The sequence below is a fragment of the Diceros bicornis genome, chromosome 6 (assembly GCF_020826845.1).
Source record: "Diceros bicornis minor isolate mBicDic1 chromosome 6, mDicBic1.mat.cur, whole genome shotgun sequence".
Lineage (NCBI taxonomy): Eukaryota > Metazoa > Chordata > Mammalia > Perissodactyla > Rhinocerotidae > Diceros > Diceros bicornis.
The window spans coordinates 39,062,362-39,085,055 of record NC_080745.1 but is presented as its reverse complement, the minus strand read 5'-3'; the positions used below and the strand labels follow the sequence as shown (position 1 = coordinate 39,085,055).

Genomic DNA, 22,694 nt, shown 5'->3' with positions numbered 1-22,694 from the left:
GTCCATTGTCTCTTTCTATCTTAAAACTTATCTGATCTTCCTCAGAGTGCAGTAGGCAATTTGGTGGGTGAGAAAACCAAACTGCCCAGGTTTGAATCATAGCTCCCCAGCTTCTTCTCTCACTGACTTGGTAAATTATGTGAGCTTTTTTGGACTTCAGTTTCCTCATCTTTAAAAATGTGTAAATAATAATATCTGCTTCTTAGGTTTATTGCAGGAGTTAAATAAGTTAATATATAAAAGGTATTTAGAACTGTTCTGGCATATACAAGAGCTACATAAATGTTAGCTACTATTATCTAAAATTGTCTCATTTCTCTGTTTGTTTCTATATTTATTATCTCTAGCTCCCACCTAGAATGTAAACTCCAAAAGGACAGGCACTTGGACTGTTGTGTTTGCTACAGGATCCTTAGTGCCTAGAAAAGAAGCAGGGACTCAATAAACATTTGTGAAATGAATGGATGAATCTTCTATATTAAGTGGTACGATTCCATTAAAAAAAGAAATAACAGGCCCAAAAATGGCCCCCATGACAGCAAACCGAGACTTATTTGCAATGTTCAACCTATCCCAAGAATATAACCTTTGAATAGTCAATCTGAAATTTCCTGATTAGCACCAGGGAGGCAATCTGCATGATAAAACCCTTGCTATTCCTTTCCCCCTCAAAAGAGGATGTCCTGGCCTAAAAATAACCCCTTCTTTTCTTTTGTTAATAACTCCCTTGCCCCATCCTCCTTCCTATAAAAACCTTCCATTTTGTATAGTTCCTTGGAGTGCCCTTCTAGTTGTTAGATGGAATGCTGCCTGATTCATGAATTGAATTATTCAATAAAGGCAATTTGATCTTCGAATTTACTTCATTGAATGAATTTTTTTTTAACAGATTTGGTGGCAGCAGTGGGACCAAAGTGAATTTCTGAAGGCATTCAAGGAGGAGAGACAGAAGTGTGGTGCCCAAGAACCCCATTTTGAGTTTACTGTTTTTCTCACCATTTGGGGAGGCCATTAATTAGTGTCTTTTGGCTTAAGCACCACTTTCTTTTTGCTTATGAGCTCCCAATCTAATTGGCTTTCTTTTACAGGGCAAGTCAGCTTAAGCTGGTAGACAATTCTACCTGGAGCCAACTGAGCTTGCAGAGAATTATACCTGGAGCCAATCAAGCTGGTAGAGGATTCTGCTGGAGCAAACTGAACTGGCAGACAGTTCTACCTGGAGCCAAGCTCCTAGCCTTTCAGACCACAATTTCCCAGGTGGAAAACCCCAGCCTTTAGCTCTGTCCCTGGATTCCACATTGGGAACTGCTGACGATTTAGTCTGCAATTCCCCACTTGTTTGGAATCAGCTCCCAGATTCCATGTTGGGAATTGTTGGTGACAGCTGCAGTTCTCCATTTTGTTTGGAATCAGTCCCCGTTCCTTGGGGTTTGCTAGTCCAGTCCTTTCCCCCAGTCCAAGGTTCCCTGGGAATTGTTGGCACAGGGCCTTCTTTGTCCAGGATGGAGTAACATCTCTTGGTTACTGTCAGTATCTTTAGGTGCACAGGTTTGTTTGTCTTGTTTTGTGTAGACAAAGGCTAGCTAAAGAAATGAGATCCTTTATATCCAAAAAACTGAGCATACCACCTTCTCACACCTGTTTAATTTATGTTTAAGAACTATAGTCCTGGAAGCTGCAGATATCTAGCAGGATGGTAAAATTTTATGGGGAAAATTCCAAATAGATAAGATTATTTAGAAAGCACACTTAAAAGCAAGGGCTCCCAAATCAAACAAACACATGGGATGCTTACTTAAATTGGTATGCAGAAGCTTCCAAAGGCTTCAAGATTCATTGAAAGATTCATTGCAAAAGGCTGATGAAAAATTAAAGATAGAAGAGGTACCTAAAACAAAGAACTATAAGACTGATGTAACCCCTATTGCTCCCCTCCATCCTCCTTTATTTGAGTACTTATTCTATTAATCCTCTGTCTGAATTGTTTTTCCACTCTGAAAAGACTACATGACTGTAAAAAAATGCTTGTCAAGTTAACGGCCTCACAGACATCCCCATATCTACCTTTGAAGGAGGACTCCTGTATGGGTCCTTCCCAAAGTTGGAAGGACTCTCAGAGATTTCCTGATAAACTGCTATGTTATTCCCTTAAACAGCCAAAGGGAAACAAAAATTAAAATTAATGGGGTTGTTCAACACTGTCAGAAATATTTACTGTTTGTTCTGGCCAAAACCTGACAAGATATTTGAAAGGATTTAATAACTTTATGATCAGAAATTTGGCCAAATTGGAAGCTGATATTCAGAGCCTGATAGGAATATTTTTTAGGGCTTCTCCCCTAAGCTAAATGCACTCAGAGAGAAAAAAAAGAAAATTGGAGAAAATATAGTTGGATGGGAATGTCAGTACAATTCTTTAAGGAATTAAAAAGGCTGTCTTTGTTTTACAAACCTAATTTTTACAGGACCAAAGGTGTGGCTCCAGAAGTTAATACTTTTTTTATGTGTTTCTGACGCAGATTTTCTATCCTCATCTTCTCTAGGACCTAAGATCCACTCTAAAATGCAAATATTTCTCATCAGAAGGGAAAAAAAAAAGAGGGAGGAGATATTTGGAAACTGGGCAAATGAAAAATCTGAAGTGTCTTCTCCAGAAATATTAGCAATTATAATCTCTGCATCTGTCTATGTGTCTGTCTATATGTGTATGTGTATATATATAGTATATATAGTAAATGTGAGATATTTGTCTACCTCTGATGGTTTGCCAAACAATTTATATAAGAGCTCTATTTAATTGGGTTAAAAGTCAAGCACTTTTAAGGACTGGGCATGTTAAAGTTCTCAGAAATATAAGAGAAACTAACCCACATGCTTTCCAAGTTCACATGATCTGAGGTAATCTTCGGTAAATAAAAGCTAGCTTAAGTTTATTGGTTTAATTAAAACAGACATGTCTTTAAATTTTTCAACACTGAACATAACGGAGATAAACAACTTTTGTTCTACCCAGGTTTACTAGTCAAGTTCATATTATTTCTGTTGTAAAATTTGTCAGCAAAAAAATAATTTAGAATGGGGTCTGATTTTGTCTCATGTCTTATGAAGTCTTTGTGGGCAACCTAAACTTAATTACTGGGGGCAAATAATTTAGATAGATGTAAGTGATACCAGCTCAAGACAAGGTTGACATGAGAGAAGCCATGTTGGAGAAAAGAAACCTTACTGTAACTTTGAATGACCTCTGACTAATGAACCCAGCCAGATATGCACCCTCCAGGAGATCTAACTGCTCTGTAGATTTTACAGCTCCTGCTTGTGCATGTACCTCCCAGCTGCGATAAGATAACTTTGTTCTTTTGAGTTCCTTAGGAATGTGATGACACCCGAACAGAGTGTCTATGCTGTTAGCCATCATCAATGAAATGTGAAAGATCTGGTGTGGCAACTCCCAGTCTGTAACACCAGAAGGTCAATATTCCTAACCCCCTCCCCTATAACCCACTGGCCTATATAACTGCTGTAAGATTTTGTGCCCCCTTAAGCTGGTTCTTTTGGACATGAGTCAGCCATCTTCCCTCTTGCTAGCAAGCTGTAATAAAAAGTCCTTTTTCTCCTATCACCTTGCCTCCTGACTATTGGCATGTCTTGCGGCAGGCAGATGAACCCCCTTTTGGGGCAGTAACATAAGTGGGATAAGAGTTTTTAGATGAACTGTTTAGCAATAATTATATGGTATGTGTACTTAAAAATAGTTTCCCAAATCTCTTCAGTAACTTGAAACTTTAGAGTTTTGCTAAATTAAATTAAATAATAGGAAATTCATTGAATATCTAGATGATTTCTAAATAAGATAAAATGGTGAAACACTTTTAAATATAATTACTAAATATAGGTACCTCTACTTTTGGCTTCCCATTGCAGACAAGCTAAAGATATTTCTGGCTATAAGTAAACATGTTTTGTGTCATGCTGAGAAATGTCCTATGAGAAAGTACATTTCTGAAAATTATAAAAAGTATTTATAAATCTTCTAATCCATAGAATGCTAAGGTAAAAGACAGTTCACAATTGCTTCCAAAAATCAGATTCTAAATGAAGCCTTTTTGATGGGGGAGAAACTTTGGGATTTTTTCAAGGGGCCCCTGGAACATTCCAAAAGATGTTAAATTAATCAGGATTATCTGGTATGTTAAATTACATGAGAAGCATTGTCAAATAAGTAACATTAAGCCTTCTTGATGTTGTGTCTATATATAAGAGTTCTAGAAATTGTGTGAAATTCCTAGAAGTCTGATAAGTCCTGGTATAAAATTGTGTGTCATCAAAATTGAGGCTGGCACTAAAAGGACTGAATCTGAGTATCAGAGAAATGCCCTAGCTGACTTTCATGCAAAAGCAGCAGTAACAAAATCTATAAAGACTGTGGCACATGTGAATGAAGTCCATTTTGCCTCTGCAAAAAAATGACCCCTCATTGCCATACTTTTGCCATCCTGATGTTCTTGTAACATAGCAACGGTCTGTTCCTAAATCAGAGAAAGTTAGATAGGCAAACAATGGTTGTCAATTAAACAGACCGTTAATGCTATGGGAAACCCAAGGCGACCTCTTGGTTCTTCCCACCTTGCCGGGAAACCCCATTTTTTGGTTTTTGTATTCTTTCACTCACCATAGAAGAACATTTTTTTGTCCCCAGAAGTCTCAGACCTCCTCTCTCTGGATCCTTTGAGCACCTGCAGCTGGACTTCATTCAACTGCCACTTAGTATGGGTTATCAACATGTTCTTGTTACTGTATGTATGTTTTCTGGATGGGTTAAAGACTTCCCCTGCTGCAAGGCTCATGCCCTCACAGTGGCAAAGAAATTGTTAGATAATGTATTTTACGCTTAGGGTATACTTCCCACAATCTCCAGTGATCGAGGCACCCACCTTCACTGGGAAAAATCATATGAGCCTTAACAAAAACCTTGCAAACTTCTTGGCATTTCACTGTCCCTATCACCCTCAATAATCAGGCAAGGCCAAGAGAACTAATGGAAAAACTAGATTCAAGCAGATCAAGTATTAATTACATGGGACTGCATGAACTGAGGAGAATGCTCTAACATTTCATTTTTCCAGATTTAAGGAAACCTTTTCTCTTAAGCTATATATAACTTACAGCAATTTGGTAAAATATACCTTTGTGAACAAAGATGAAAATATTTACTTTTTCTCCCTACCTGATCCCTCCAGAACTCAGAAACTCTCAGTGAATCTTCTTATTTTCATGACAATGTATTTATTTGCATAAGTTCAATAAGAATCTCTTCTTCTTGTAACAATGAGAAACATCGGCTATATTACCAAAGCTTTGACTAGAATATCATATTTGAGATAGATGTGCATAGACTTAGATACCACCAGACAGCTTCAAGAAACTGCTTGGAAGTATCGACCTGGAGCCTTGCTTATAAGGTTCCAGTAAAGCAGTCATAAAAAGAACTTATATGGTCAATCACTGTTATAAATAATCAGGCCAAGTTTCATGCAAATAAATTCAGCTTTACTGCGATTATCTTTGGTTAAAAAAAAAAAGGAGGGTAATTGTAGAGAAAAAAATTATGTACCTTTGTAGATATTAGATTCTAGTCCTGTTAATTGTCTTTGAGGTTTTGTTATACACCTGTAGACTGAACTCCCCTGGCATAAACTACTGCCTTTGATCTTGCCGACTGTTTGCAGTACCTACTTTGGAAACCATAAATTTACTCCACAAGAGATAGTTACTGGCAGACCAATGTCTATTGGTACACAATCTTCTGCTGATCCCTTGTTTTTTCATGCCAGTATAAGCAGCTTCTCTAAATCTCTACTGTCTTATGCTCTTCTTTCACCAACAGGTTAAAGAAGCTTTCCTGGATCCCAATTCAAAGATCTGGTTGGTCACAGTCTAGAGCCTGGTGACCGGGTATTCTAGATGCATCATCAGAGGAAGACAGCCCTCAAGCCCCACTGGAAGGGACCTTACCAAGTGCTCCTAACCACTGACACTGCTGCAAAACTAGAAGGCATTGAACCTTGCATACACATCTCACAGCTAAAGAAGGCTCCACCTGACGTCCAGTCCTATACAAATGCTGGAGACCTCTGAATCAAATTGATGAGGAAGAGAAGTAGTTGACATTGATGTAGACTGCTTTCACCCAAGACAAAGATCAAGACTTCACACTTTAACTAAACCCGAAACTCTTTCTTCTTTTCTTTCTTTCCTTTACTCCAGCATTGCCCTGGAAAGATAACGCCATCATCCATATCTCCCAGGCCATTGCTAAGGAGGGGAGAGGTAACCTTTGGAATTTAGAACAACTTTTTATTTCAGGCTAAGAGAAAATCTAAGTGACTCCTGGCTCTAAAGAGCAAATGCAACAATCCCTACAAATGAATCCGTTAACATTGTCACCTTAGTAGGAGTAGATCGTGCCCTGAAAGGCTCCTTGGGCCTATGAATGCCTAGATGGCTAATGCACAGCTGGGCAATGCCTTCTAGGTTAATTAATTGTGTGCTTAACTGTTCTAGAAAGGACCTTCTAGGAGGCTTTTATGATTAAGGATTCACTTCCTTTGGCAGGGCCCTACTTCCTTGTTTAGGAGTGAATACAAATGAGGCTATGGTCAGTAACCTCTCCTTAACTCTCGGAGACATGGCAGATTCTGTTAAGACATTAGTTGCCCAGCAAAGACCTTTAGACTCTCTGGCCAAGGTTGTTTTTGATAGTCGAATAGCCTTTAATTATCTTTCAGCTGAGCAAGGAGGTGTCTGTGCTATGGCCAACACCAACTACTGTACCTGGATCAACACATTTGGGGAAGCTGAAACAGTTGCATAAAATGATTGAGCAAGCCACTTGGCTTAAAAAGGTGACTCTGTCAACGGAATCTTTAACTTATTTGATTTTGATTGGTTTGAGTCTTGGGAACCATAGCTCTGAAGTGTACTACAAACAATGGGAATTGTCCCGCTTATAGTTATCATAAAAATCCCCCTGGCTCATTGTATGCTCTCAAAAGCTTTAAATGCGTGTTTGTAGCCACTACCTACCAAGCAAATAATCTCCCTGAGACTGAATGTCAGAAAAGAAGCGAAGAGAATGACCGACTTAAAGGTTGTGAACCTGGAACCGTGAACTGAGAGTGTCATAGGTTTAAGCAAAATGTCATAACATGTGAATATCACAAAGAGGATCAGAAAAAGCTGAGAGAACTACAGAGCAGTAGCTGAGAGTGGCTTCAATGCCTTAATTTTTCACCATATCTCTTAGTTAGGCTGAGAGTCTTGATCAAAAGGGGAAAATTGTTAAAAAAACAAATAATAGGCCACAAAATGGCCCTCATGACGGCAAACCAAGACTTAATCGCAATTTTCAATTTTCAACCTATTCCAGGAATATGACCTTTGAACAGTCAATCTAAAATTTCCTGATTAGCACTAGTGAGGTAATCTGCATGCTAAAACGCTTGCCATTCCCTTCCCTCAAAAAAGAAGTCCTGGCCTAAAATTAACCCTTTCTTTTCTTTTGTTAATAACTCCCTTGCCCCAGCCTCCTACAAATAAAACCCTTCCATTTTGTACAGGCTCTTGGAGTGCCCTTCTAGCTGCTAGATGGGATGCTGCCCAATTCATGATCACTCAATAAAGCCAATTAAATCTTCAAATTTACTAGTTGAATTTTGTTTTCTAACAGTTCCCAAAAAACAATACCCAGTGACTTACATATAATGTATGTTAAAAACCCTGTGCCTCCCAGTGAGATCTTCCTAGTAACTGTTTATAAAAACTCTGTCTTGAGAAAGGCTACAAATAACTGCAACAAATGACCTCATCTCAATCATACTTTTGTTCAGAATGGTTTTCAAATCTTTGTTTCTGAATTTCATGATTTGTAGGAAACATCTGGCAAAAACAGAAATCATGATTATTATTTGTTGGCAGTTGACAGTGTACTAAGCACAGAGAAACAAGAGTTTCAACAGGAAAATGGCTGTCATCTCTTTATTAATTTATCAGCAAAGCTTTGCTAACAGGCACTTTCTCCCCAGGTCATGGATGTAAGTATTTGCTTAAGAGCAAAACCATGAATTCTTCCTGGACTGCTAATGGGCAGTTTTGGACTCATGAGCTGTGATATTCCCTTAGATTTCTGACTCAGTTCCCCTAGGCTGTCTCACACTACAGTCTGCTATTCTATTTGAGGGCCCCTATTCTCAGATTGGTACCAGACCTATCTGGAAGCCAAAGGCTTTTTCCTTAAAATAGTTTACCTCACTATTGTATTATCTATGAAATATATTTTTCTATACAACAACACTGCTGGAAAATGCAATAATACTTATAGCAGACTATAAGGGTTTTGAGCAGGGAGGAAAAAAAGGACTCTAAATAGAAATCAAATATTCCACTATAACAAGGCTCTAAAAACTGTCTACAGGTAGTTTTCTTTTCTTTTCCTTTTTTTTTTTTTTTTTTTGGTGGGAAGGGGTGACCTCAAAGTGTTTTTAAAAAGAAATTTGAAGGCCTTAAAGCAAGCATTTTCCAGTTTGCCACAGTTTCTTCCAGCCTTATGCCCTGTCTGTTCACATATTAAAGTAACTTTTCTGGACTCCATCTTCCACCGACATCATTTAAATATCTTCAGCACCACTACCAAAAATATTCAAAAGCACTTACATGTGAAGGACAATAGATGTCCATTTCTTTGGGTCCCTATGTCACCTATGAAGGGAGCTAAAGTCTTGGGAAATATTTATTATTTGATTACTTGTTTGTAATTAATAACTGGCCAGATTAGAAGAATGATTTGAAATGATTCAAAATAACAGGCATATATACAAAGTCACTGTGGATATTGAAATAAATAATCATAATGAAGTAGAAAGAAGTGAATTTAACAAGCATCAAGGCTAATATAGTTACTGAGATCGAACCTTAAATTCACTCTGAACTCACCTGTAATAAACACTTAAAGATAAGTACATGGTTACATAATTTTATTATCTGATGAAAGATCCAATGTTCTGAAGAGTAAGAATTTTTTTTTATGATAGTAAATTCTTAAAAAATTAAGTATATTGTCATGGTTCTTAAGCAAGGGATTTTAATATAAAAGAATGTCTTTCAAGAAAATAAGGATACATAGCTTAAAACAATTCAATATTTTAAACTCAAATTGTTCTTTCTAGCATCATCCACATATGGGTTCAAAGAGACAAATTTTGGTCTATTATCTTAAATAGACCCAGCTACTTGCCCAGAAAAGATCCTTCTATTTTTGATGAAAAGCTTTGACTATTAAATATTTGAAAATATTATACCAAAAATACATGATTAACATGTTGATCCACCTTTTTTTTTGCCCATTCTGTTAAGTAGACAAAGATGTTAATTGAGTGATTTTGGAGGACAAGAATTATATTCCAACCTTTTTCCCCAGTTTGCTGTGTAAACTCAGAGAACTCACTCAACCTCTCTGAGATCAAACCTTTCTGAGTGTGATAGTTTAAAGAAATTGCAAAGCCTATTTTAATAATAAAGTGATATATAAATGTCAAATAACACTGCTATTCTTTGTAAAGGAACCAAGGCCTAGAATTCTGAAATAGCAAGTCCTAAATACATGAGGGTCAAAAAGCATTACAGACTCAGTGTTGAAAAGAAAGTTTCCTGGGAGATTTTCTTTATCACCTTTTTTACAACAAGGAGAAATAGAAAAAAAGTCTATGTTCTTTGGAGAATGACACAAATATAAATAGATAAAACTCTGACTGTTGAAATAATTCCTCTAAAATCAAGAAGAATGTTAGTATCCAAATCCTAAAGCATTTATTTTTTGGTTCTTTAACTTTAGGCAACTCAGTTAACATCTCTGAATTTCTTCTTGTATATAAAATGAGTCCAATAATTCTTATGTCACACGACTATTGCAAGAATTAAGTATGATAACCCTGACAAAGCACCTGCCACATAACAGATGCATGAGAGAGGGCCATCTCGTCCTCAGTGGACTTTGTTACCAAGTACACACATGTACCCTGCACAGAAGGTGTGTACATGTTCAGAAGGTGTGTATAAGTTCAGAAGCAGATTCAGGGTTTTAAAGTAGTTTTCAAACAGCAGAGATTAACAAAAATGATATGTTTATTTTGTGAGCAATTAAATTCATCTTGTCTTCCATTAGGCAAAGACTGGAATTTTATTGTGGCATAACTACAATGATTTTATTTCTAAAAGAGTAGGCCAAAACAGATATTAAAAAACTATGCAATGCCATACAGATACCTTGCTACTTACAACAATATTTGACTCTCATAAATTCCCCAACCTAGTTCATTCTGTCTTATGGAGCAATTATCTTACAGCTCCTGGATCCCAGTACAGTTCTGTTTCCCTCCCCTTGATCTGGTTTCTGCACACTGCCTTTTATACTGAGCGCACATGATAATGGTATGTCTGCTGAAATGGTTCCAAATTCTCCTTGTCCTTTTCTCCCTGGATTACCCAAAATGCCACAGTATTTTATTTTACGGAACATTGTCAACAAAGGCAACTTTAGAACAGAAACTATAAAATTAAAAAAAAATTGTTCGGGGGCCAGCCTGGTGGCGTACTGGTTAAGCACAACTGCTTAGGCAGCCCGGGGTTCGTAGGTTTGGATCCCGGCATGGACCTATGCCCCGCTTGTCAAGCCATGCTGTGGAAGGCATCCCACATATAAAATAGAGGAAGATGGGCACAAATGTTAGCCCAAAGCCAATCTTCCTCAGCAAAAAGAGGAGGATTGGCAGCAGATGTTAGTTCAAGGCTAGTCTTCCTCACCAAAAAAAAAATAAATAAATAAAATAATGATTTTTGGTCTATGTATATTTTTTCACATTTATTCTTAAATCTATTTCATTGCTCTTTTATTTATTTATTTATTTGCTAGGAAGATTCACCCTGAGCTAATATCTGTGCCAATCTTCTTCTATTCTTTTGTATGTGGGTCGCCATCACAGCATGGCTGATGAGTGGTATAGCTCCGCACCTGGGATCCGAACCCGTGAACCCGGGCTGCTGAAGCAGAGCACACTGAACTTAACCACTAGGTCACGGGGCCACCCCCTCATTGCTCTTTTAAAACTGACTTTCCCAGGTCATTATCCTACCCAGTTTATGTTCCAAGAGACTGGGGTCATCTGCCAGTGCCAAGCTTCTGGTTCAGTGTGAATACAGAATTGGAACTCTGTCCTCTTGAAGAGAAGGCAGAAAAACCCTCTCAATCTAAATTGGAATGTAGAGGTCAGTGGCATTGTCAGGTACAACACATATAATGAGAGCTCAGTGTCTTTCAGTTATAGGATTATAATTTGGAATCTTGGTCATGCACAAGGAAGAGGACAAATAATTGCTTGGGTCTGTATAAGGTGCTTTGTTTTCAGGAAACACGGTTACAGATAGTTTTCATTTAATCCTCAAGGCAAAGTTCTTGGGAGAAACATTCACAGATATTCTCCATTTTGTTAAATATCCTGGTACTAATAGATATTTCATTTCAGACTCATATTTAAAATGACATTTAAAAGTAGTGTGACCAACCAAATATTTTTCAGCACTAACATTACCTTCTGAATTGCATAGTGGTATCTGAAGTTCTAAAGCTGTTTTTCTTATCTATGTATTTAAGATTCATTTAAGTTTTAATCACCTGCAAATCCAGGATATCTTATTTATTACTTATTAAAAATTTGTGGTAGGTCCTATTAATATTTAGCTCCATGAACCTGAGCTCAATGAATAAAAACATATTTTAGAGAACACTGCCGGAATTGTTTTCAAAACCTAATGCACTACGTAGATTCTAGAGGTGAAAAGCAATATTGAAAAGTTAACTGTAAGTATAAGGTATGGTAGGACTCTATGGTAAAAGTGCAAATTGGGGCTTTCCAATGTTTTTCTTTTCCACAGTTAGGTTTACTTTTCAATTCCTGGAGAAAAAAAATCTGGAAATATATCCTCCGGTCTCCACTCTCTCTTCCTTTCCACAATGCCACCAGAACCTCTCTTGTTAAGATCACTGCTGACTTCTTAATTTCCAACTCCAACAGAACTTGTCAACACTCCTCCCACCGAACCTGTCTGGAGCACATGGCAGTGCTGTCCACCAAGCTGATGTGCTCCACTTGCTAGGCTTCCATCAAGCCACACGTTCCTGACATTCCTCTTACTTTGATGATTGTTTGTTCTCAGGTTCCTTTTCTTCTCCCCTAGATGTGTTTTCTTAAGGTTCTGCCTTTGATCCTTTTATTCTCTCTTGCTCATTAGCAATCTTGTTCTACATGTACAGTTCCAAGCATCACCTCTATATGAATGGCTACCATATCTAGCTGTGACATCTCCAAGTTCTGGTACAAGTTGTTTGCTAATTTCTCCTATTAGAATCACTATCTTCCCAGGTGCCAAGCTAAAACCCTCAAGTTTATCCTCTTTTGCCTCCATCATTATCATCATCTAATTTGTTTTCAATTTCTAGTCAATTTATATAGTCCATTTACAATTTGTCCCACCTACAAATTTTTATTTCTACATCCCTTATTCAAATTCTGAATTCTGCATATAATATTAAATAAGCTCTTCACTGGTCCTCTTATTCCTTTTTCCATTCAGTTGACACACAATTTCCAGATTAATTTGCAGGAAGCTCAGCTGTGATGACGTCATTCTCCTACACAAAGCATGTAATGACTTGTCGTACTCTACTAAATTGCAAATCTAAATTCCTTCACCTGGTAGTAAGGGCTACTGCCTATGTTTCAATTGTGTATCCAACCTCTCCCTTTTCCACAGCCTATGCCCTCCCATTTGTTCTGAAATGAGGTAGTATCTCCTGGGAGGCACCTGGAAATGTGTAGAGGCAATTCTGGTTATCACAAAGACTGGGCTGGAGGAGGTGGTGGTTGTGTATACAGTGCCCTAAATTCTGGGTTTTCTGGCATGTAGAAATGCCAGATAGTCACCTACCGCTGTGACTATCCCACACAACAAGAATTGTCCCACCCAAAATGCCAGGAGGTCCCCTGTTAAGAAACAAAGTGGCTTAGACACACTCAATTATTCATTTTTCTCAGCTTCTGTTATATGCTTTTCCAACTCCTCTGCCTAGAACACCGTTTTCATATTTTCCCAAACCTCCAAATCTTGCTTATCCTTTAAGGCCTACAGAAAATGTCACTTTTCTGAGAGCCCTCCCTGAATCCCTTAACTGACATGAATCTCTCTCTAACTCCCATGGCATTTCAACATATTCCTCTCTAACTCGACTTCATTTCTACCTGGATAATTCAGTTTCCCTTCTCACTGGAAACTTAAAGTAACAAAGTTCCATCTTTGTTTTTCTCTATGGCTAGGACATTGCCAAGGCTGGCACAGATCCTTTATGCTAACATGCTTAATATTCCAGCACATACCATGAGCGTAAATGAGGGCTCCAGCACAGACTCTCTGGTTTGTGATTAATTCTGAAATTCTTTCCTCAGCCTGCATGTTAAATCATACTTAGTTCTGCTAATGACTTTTAAGTCATTATCTAATTTTTGACCCCATGTCCCCACTAAAATTTAATGCCTATGACCTCTTCCACAACTTCTGTTTCTTCTTCCAGGACACACTGCCTCAGATGTTCTTAGATAAAGCCCCTCCTAGTTGAACCCAGACCTTATTCCTCATAACTGCTCCAGTAGGTACTCCATGAATCCCTACTCCCTGCTCCTGGATCATCCTAGCTTCATGGATGCTCACAGTAGGTGGTCAGCAAATATTTGTTTAATGAAGAGATCCTTGGAATGAGAGAAAGGGAGTGGCTGACTATGTAATTGGTACAGGACTCAGAACAATGATAGTACAATAACTGAGCCTAATTTCCAGGCTTGGAAAGCAACAGTGTTCACAGCTGCACTCAAGCACTGTCTCCGCACATAAATATCAGGGCACCACAGGTAAGAGATTGATCCTAGGCTTGTGGTCTAAAATCATCCTAGACAGTCTTGAGGATCAATCATTCAATCATGATCAGCTTTAAAAAAAAAAAAGATCACCTCATTTTAGCCTTTTTATAATCTTACATGACTCTTGGTTTCCAAAATCTTAGAGTATTTTTTGCCATTCTCGGAAGAGAAAAGAAATAAATTAGGTATAATTGTAAAAGACCTATCATAATTCTCATATGTATACCCTGGGATTCTTAAAGAATATGATTATTTCAAATTGATTATTTGAGTCCTATATTGTTTAGCTGCAAACAAAACATCCATCATCATCATCTACAGAAGATATAAGAAAACATTTCTGCTTCCTCAGAGCATGATACTTAGAAAATTAAGTGCTTTCAATTCATAAATATGGCAGCTTCTCAATCACAAAAACAAACCAAAAAACCCTCTACAAATCAGGGCATTTTTTTCTGTTTGAAAGAGATACCCCAATGCCCTTCTGAAGCGTGTACTAAATACAGTAACATCATAACTTAATCAGAACAAGCTGCTGTTATAAGAAAACAATGCTGCCCATGCAGAGGGAGGTAATGCCAGTCACTTCACATGATTTGTATTGCAAGCAGACAAAGTGTCATATGGGGATCTTTTATCACTTTGGTTAGAAATTGGGAGTTTCTACATCTCCCAGAGAACAAAGAAGGATGAGGAACAGTGGTGGCTTTCAATATTAACTTGACAATGTCTACAATGCAAAGTAAGTTCATGCAGATATAATCATTCACTCCATAAATACGTACTGAGTACCTACTATGTGTCAGGCATTACTCTTAGGATACATCAGTGGACCAAAAATTCCTGCCCCCATGGAGGTTATATTTTTCCATGTTTAACTATGAACACAGCTGATCTCCAGAGCACAATCTCCCTCAGGCACTCTGTTCTTTTTATCCTTCACAAGCTTCTATGTCTGGGGCAACCTTGACTTTCTTCTCTACTTTTCAACACACCCAATATACAACCCTTTTAGAAAGTAATTATAGATTTCCAATAAGCAACTTTTGAAAATATATCCCCAAGCACATCACTAAAAATAAACTACATGCCTTTGCAAGCTGTTTTAGCTCTTTCAGGTCTTTGGATACCATTTGATAAGAGGGGTAGTACTAGATATTGATTCAAATGTGACAGTGATTACAAAACTTAATTTGATTTTTGAAAAGCTAAGCACTTGTGAGAGTCTGACTGAGTGTACCTGTATTCACCATAGGGAAAATATTTTGGGTTTTCACCATGCTTTCTATTAATTAAAGAATCTTATTTATAGAAAGAACATTTAAGCCCATCTAATACCTCTACCACCCAACAACAAAATTCTCTTTCCAACATCTTTGACAAGGCACAGCCTATCTGGCTTTTTTTTAGGCATTTGCAGTTTTTAGGTAATAGTTCACTACAGTTTAAAACAACTCATCCTTTTTCTGCCTAGCCCTTAAACTACAGGGCTTAAACCCAGCATGATATTCTAGCCATGGACATCCCTGTGCCAAGTACACTGTGAATTTTCCATTTCACAAGTAAGCATCATGATCATTTTAAAGCTGTAAGATGGTCCTCAGGTCATGCTACTGACTTACATAGTTGAGTCCTTTAAATTAGTACTTTTAATTTTCTGGATTTTTCAGGCCACAAATATTTTTGAAAGAAGGAGGTAGAGGGAAAAGGGAAGTAACTGACATGGGATTGGGAAATTTTTATTTTGCCCAGTAAAGAAAATAACCATATGACAAGCTATTATCTATTTTCATTATTTTTTCATAAGTCAAATGTTTTTGATGAATATCAAACAAGTAGAAAGTATATAAATTTCAAATAAAATGTTGAATAAATTTTATTTCATGAAAAAAAGCTAACTATACTGACCTAATTTCACTACAGACCATGAAAATGCTTTCATGGACCAGTGTTTGGAATTCATTGAACTAGATAACAAATGTCCCTCTCAACTCCTGATGCCCCAGGTGCTTCTGATAAGCGATGTTTTTCTTATCCACTCGTGCAATAGATTTCATTTAACCTAAGGCCCTGATTTTATATTTACTCTTATTAAATTTCAGCTTATGAGTTTTCAAATATTAATCCAAATTATCAACACATTTTAGAAGCTTGAATTCTGTCTGTCTTTCTCATTTCTGTCTCATATGCAAATATAAAATGTTTACTTTTAAGATATCCTTCCAAGTCACTTGTTAAAAAGGAACAAGGGTCTGTATCTTTCCACCTGGTTGAATTCAAAGAGCTATAGTACTCTAGCAATGCTATTATCCAGATCACATTTCTCTCCTTTATGTGAAAGACAAATTCATTGGAGGGTCTCAGGATTGGGCATTAAAAAGCTTGTAGGGTATAATGCAAAGTGAAATAAGTCAGAGGGAGAAGGTCAAATACCTTATGATTTCCTTCATTAAGTAGTAGATAATAACAACAATAAACAAACACATAGGGACAGAGAGTGGATTGGTGGTTACCAGAGGGGAAGGGGGGAGGGAGGAGGGTGAAAGGGATAATTCGGCACATGTGTGTGGTGATGGGTTGTAATTAGTATTTTGGTGGTGAACATGATGTAGTCCATGCAGAAATAGAAGTACAATGATGTACACCTGAAATTTTTACAATGTTATAAACCAATGTTACTGCAATAAACAAAAAATTAAAAAAAAATAAAAAATAAAATAAAAAAAAAGCTTGTAGGACAACTACTCACCCAAAGCTTGTACCCTCGATTCAGTACCTTGGGCAAATGGCCACTCTTTTTGTGTTTAAATGTCTGTGGTGTTGGGAAACTCCAAATCCTTCCTTCTCAACAAAGTCCAATTCCTTTCAGGATAGCTCTGTTAGAAAACTCATTCTATATTGAGAAGAAATTTGTACCCTTCTAGTTCCTGCTCATAGGTTGTAGTCCTGCCCCTCAGGGACCTTTAGAATATGTCTTTCACGTTATAGTCGTTAAAGATTTGATAACAGTGATCATGTTTCTCCAAGTCTTACCTTTTCCTGGCTAAAAATTCCCTGTTGCTTTTGTGAGTTTTTCATATGACATAGTTTCAAGTCATGTCACTGTGTTAGATAGCCTCTGCCAAATATGCTCCAAGTGACAAATTCTCTTTAAAGTGTGATACCTGTAACTGGGCAAAGCATTATAGTTGTAGTCCTTTAGGCACAGTAAGAACCAGGATGATCCAATTCACTGAAACCTAGTGAACTCAACCGTATTTAACAAACAGGAATTAAGCGCCAACCTGTCACCTCCTCCTGACCCTGTGTTTTCTCAACCTGATTCACTCCAGAATCAATCTAGAAATGTTTTTAATTGATTGGGTCTTATTTAGAAATTAATAAAATACCTATTTCTATTTATTAAAAGAAATAAAATGGAATGTAAAAGTATTCCTCCTTATTCTTTGTTCCAAGTTTCAATTCTTAAAAGTAACCACTACTAAAATTCTCATGAGACCCTTTTTGAAAAATTTTTTATAACTACATAAACATATAGCTCAATCTATCTCTTTTTTTCCCCACATAAATGGGATAACATACACACTCATCTGAAATTTGTCTTTTCACTTATCATGGGTATCTTCCATACCAAAACATACATTCAGCCAATTTACTACTTTAAACAGCTTTTAACGTTCGCGGCTAAGAGACATTTAGGTTGGTTTAGCTTTTGCCATTACAGATAAAGCTGCATAAAAACCTTACTCATAGACTTTTGTGCATGCGCACACATATATCTGCACCATAAATTGCTGGAAGTGGAATTAGTAGACCCAAATGTATGTGCACGTTTTATTTCAATAGATATTGCCGAAGTGGAATTTACATGTGCACACACACACACCCACACACACACAACTGGGTCGCACTCCAGACCTACTAATCCTGAATTTCGGGATGTACTGTATAAAAAATATGCAGTTTAAAAAATAATTTTGAAGTGCAGAGAAAGTTGAGAATAAGATTTAGAACTTATTCTTTGATGAAAAAATGTGCAATCATATTAGTTTTTCTGACAGCTATATCACACTCTTGATTTACATTGAAATTACTGTCAACTAAAACCTGTAGGCCTTTTGGAGTGTCAATTTTTTCTAAGCCATATTTCTTCCATTCCCTATTTTGAAATTTGTTTTGTAGTGCCCAATATATATGGTTTAATATTTATACCTATTAAATTTCATCTGGATACTAAGATTTAGTCCATCTTCTAGAATATCCCAATTCTCTGTGACTGGATATTTCAGCTAATATATTTCCTTTATTCTCCTATTTTTAACTGAAAATTTTAAGAACATTATTCTATAATTTTATCCAAATCACTAGTAAAACACTGAAATGAGCTGGGTCAAGAGCAGATCACTGCAGCCTACCAGTAGACGTCTCACCCGTGGTTACCAACTGTACATTAATCATTCATTTTAAGGATTTTTTTTTTCATCAGTTGCAACTCAAACTAATTATACTATACTTTTTGTTTTTCTTCTTGTCAAATGAAAATGAAATGTCAAATGAAAATTCTCTATCTACACACTAGATAAATATTTTTGGTGAAATTGATAGGACTTGTTAATGGATTAGATAGGAAAAACAGCTATTAGCTATCAGAATATAAGCTTCACAAAGGCAAGGATCTTTGTCTGTTTTCTTTACTATTTTCTCCCCAGATGCACAAACAATGCCTACCACATAGCATAGGATCAATAAATATTTACTGAATGAAGAAAGGAAAATCTCCAGGTTTTTCGTCAGAGGAACTAGGTGAATGGCCATGCCATTAACTAAAATCAGTAAGACTGAAGAAGAAGTAGAATAAGATGCAGATGGAACAATCAGGAGTTCCATTTTGGCTATTTTAACCTTTAGATTTCTTCTAAATATTAAAGAGAAAATGTCAAAGGGAAAACTAGATATTTGAGTCTAGTCTTTAGAAGAGAGGTCTGGCCAAGAGAGAAAAATCTGGAAGCCATCAGCATATAGCCATGGAATTTATTGTAATAATTAATAAAAAATTAAAGAGTCCCTGAAGGACATAAAAAAAAAGATCTGATTATGGAGATCCATAAAACATGTTTACTAATGGAAAGATTCAACATCTCAAAGGAGTCATTATTGCTTAAAATAATCTAAAATTCAAAACATTTTAACAATTTCAATAAAAATTCTAACATGTATTTTCATGGAACTTGGCAAGTTGATCCTGAAAGTTATATGAAAGAGCAAAAAGTAAGAACAGCAACAATTTAAAGCAAAAAACAAAGTGAGCCAATTTGCCTAGAAGATATCAAGATTCAGTATAATTAACACATTGCAGTACTGTTACAGGGATAAAGAAATAGAGCAGTGGAACAGAATGGAGAGCCCAGAAACTTGTATACTTTGAAACGTATTTCAATTTGTCTACCAATCTATATTTACATATGGAACAGTAGTAAAAAAAGTATACACATTTGATATGTATGTATTATATATGTATAACGTATTATATAAAACATTTATTGGGGTCTAGCCCGGTGGCATAGTGGTTAAGTTCGGCATACTCTGCTTTGGCAGCCTGGGGTTCATGGGTTCAGATTCCAGGCAAGGATCTACATCACTCATCAAGCCATGCTGTGGCAGCAACCCACTTACAAAATAGAGGAAGATGGGCACAGATGTTAGCTCGAGGCAACTCTTCCTCAAGCAAAAAGAGAGGAAGATTGGCAACAGGTGTTAGCTCAGGGCCAATCTGAGCTAACACACACAAAAATTATTGTATATGTATGCATGTATTATATATGTGTATAGTATTACATATATGTGCCCACAAATATGTGTAAAATAATGTAAACATTTAAAAAGTGTGTGTGTGTGTGAGAAACAATGGTAGCATTTCACATTAATTGGGAAAGGATCAACTATTTAATACATGATGGTGGCCCAACTGTTAGCGCTGCAAAAAAAAAAAAGAAATACATCCCTACCTCATGTTAGACATAAAAATAAATTTTAGATGAAATAAAGATCTAAATGCTAAATAACAATACTTCAATTTTTTTAAAAGAAAATGTGAGAACTATATAACATTTTTGTTGGAAGAATTTCTTAACAAGGCACAAACCAACAAACCCTGGCACAGGGTAGGTGCTCTATAAATGTCTACTGAAAGAATTAAAAGATGGATCATATGTTTACACTAAAGTTCTTAAAATCCTCTATGATTAAAATATTATTTTAAAAGTTAAAAGAAAAGCTATGGTCAACAGAAGATATTTTTAACAAACCTAAGCAATGCAATAAAAAAAAGACAACACAACTAAAAATTGGCAAAGGGTTGAAGCAATTCACAGAATTAGAAAGCCAAATGGTCAATAAACATTTGAAAAAAATATTTTCTTTAGTAATCAGAAAATTATAAATTAAAACCAATGAGAGATATTTAATACTCTTCCGATTCAAAAGACATTTTAAAAAGTGACAGCACCAAGTGGAAAAGTGAGAATACTCATAAGCTGTTGAGGGGAGTAATAAGTGATTTAACCACTTTAGAGACCTCTTTACAGTATTCTATTCCCTGTGGGATCTCACAGAACACTGACATCACTTGTGAGATCTCAGTTGTAGGTCCTCTAGATGCCACTTCTCCAGTCAGTTTTTACTTGTTAATCAACATTAAGTCAAAGTTTTAACTTGTCAATCATCATTAAGTCCAAAGAAGTGGTATCCCTGACTGTTTCCTCAATATTCCTAGAGATGAAATTGTCAGCAAGGCAAATCAAGAATTTATCACATACTCTACTTTTAGTAAAATGAGAATCTCAGCAGATGTCCAGAGACTTGAAGTCTCTAATCATTGTCATATTTCACATCCGTACAACATTTGTGGTCTCTTTTAGGAAGTAATTATCCATATTATTTCTTGCTTATTCTGAGACAAGGTGTTTATGATTGCCCTTATGTGTATCCTGATTCATGACTTCAAAACTACTAGTCATCTAGAAACAATTCCTTAAAAATGTGTTGCTCCTTAGATTTTAAAAAACTCCTGAATTGCAGACAAGAAAATATTTCTTGGCTTTTTTCAAACTCATGTCTTCTTTAGATAAAAGGAAAAAGAAAGTCATTCCTTTCATGCTATTTGAGATTTTGAAACAAACAATGACCAAAATAAATAAAATCTATTGGATAAAGCACTGCCTTGATTTCAAATTATACCTATCTCTCACAAGAATCTGATATGGTCCCTTACAGAATGTTACAAGAACCAGGTGCTAAGTAAAGAACTAGGTGCTTAGTAAAGAATAAGACATGACCTTAGGATGAGTCATCTTCTGTGTTTAAAATAAATATTTTAATATCTTTCCCATATGTATAAAAGTCTGAAGCATTACATATAATTTTTATAGTTGGTTTAATGAAAGAGACAGTAGCTTAGTTATCATACCTGTGGACACAAGGTTTCCAGGTGATTGGCTGCAGTTTTGACAATTTTAATCCCATCTTCATTTGTTGACATGGAACAAGCAAGATTTGCCACCTTAAATACAATCCAAAATAATGGAAATTATTTCAGATTATCAAGGAAATTCAGAAACATTTTTTATCCTAGACAAATAAGAGTATGTACACATTCATTGAAAATCTCAGTGACAACAGCATTTTTATAAATGTCAGTGGTATCTGTTTTATGGAAGTATTCAGAGAACCTATTAAAAGAAATAACAACAAAGAGCTCTAGAAAATTGTTTAAAACAAAAAGGAAGACTGGTGAGTGAATCAATAAACCCTATACAGTCTCTTGGTATCAACATCTAACCCATAATAAGATGCTAACTATTATGGTTTCCTATGAGGCTGAAAAAAAAAGTTTATCTATGGATTGAATGCTAATAGGTTCTTGGAATCTCATATGATTGTGGTTTATTTTAAGTTTGTAATTGGTATATTATTTCCCAGAGATCTACTACGCATACTTAAGTTGCATTAAGCATGACTGTATCTTTATTCATGTTTTATTCAGCATCAAATATACTACAAAGCTGGACAAATACAAGATAATTAAATTCTTCTTCCTGTTCTTGATTTTCTACTACAACTGCATGAGCACTCTTTGACATTCCAGCAGTTGATTTGATTCAAACAGTAGTAACACCCAAATTCCTTTATATGTTACTGTTTTTGAAACGTATACTCTTTTCTAGGGAAATGGGTGCTCTTTTAAATAAGTACCTTTATGTCCATTACCCAAGTCTGATATTTACAAATACTTTCTTTATGCCATGAAACAGTCATGTGAAAGAACATGAGATTCGTTTCCCTTCCTTTGAACCTCACTCTTATTCAACATCTCTCTTGCTAGCAGGTGAGTGTGTTATACAGAGCAGCGTTTTCTCTGATCTACAAACTACGTCATTATCTTCATCACTGCAAGGAGATCACTTTTCTAACAATCATTTTTCTAACTTTTCTCTGTTAGTTATGGTATACTTTAACATGTTGTAGATTTTGCTGCTCAAATCCAAAATGCATTCAGTTGCAGAGAAACCGTATATTAGCTGCATGCAATGGAAGTGAACAACAAAAATATTTTTGGATCACTATTTGTAGAGTACCACAAAATGTTACTTAAATGGATTTATAGTCTTTGTTTTT

General features: G+C 36.2%; 1 protein-coding gene across 1 annotated transcript in view; it reads right to left on the bottom strand.

Annotated features, from left to right (window-relative positions):
- The window catches only part of CTNNA3 (catenin alpha 3), a 1,506,614-nt gene that overhangs the window by 576,363 nt on the left and 907,557 nt on the right, over positions 1–22,694 (bottom strand). Inside the window, 1 exon segment of the mRNA XM_058544370.1 lies at positions 21,487–21,579. Within this exon segment, the coding sequence (XP_058400353.1) occupies positions 21,487–21,579 (93 nt within the window).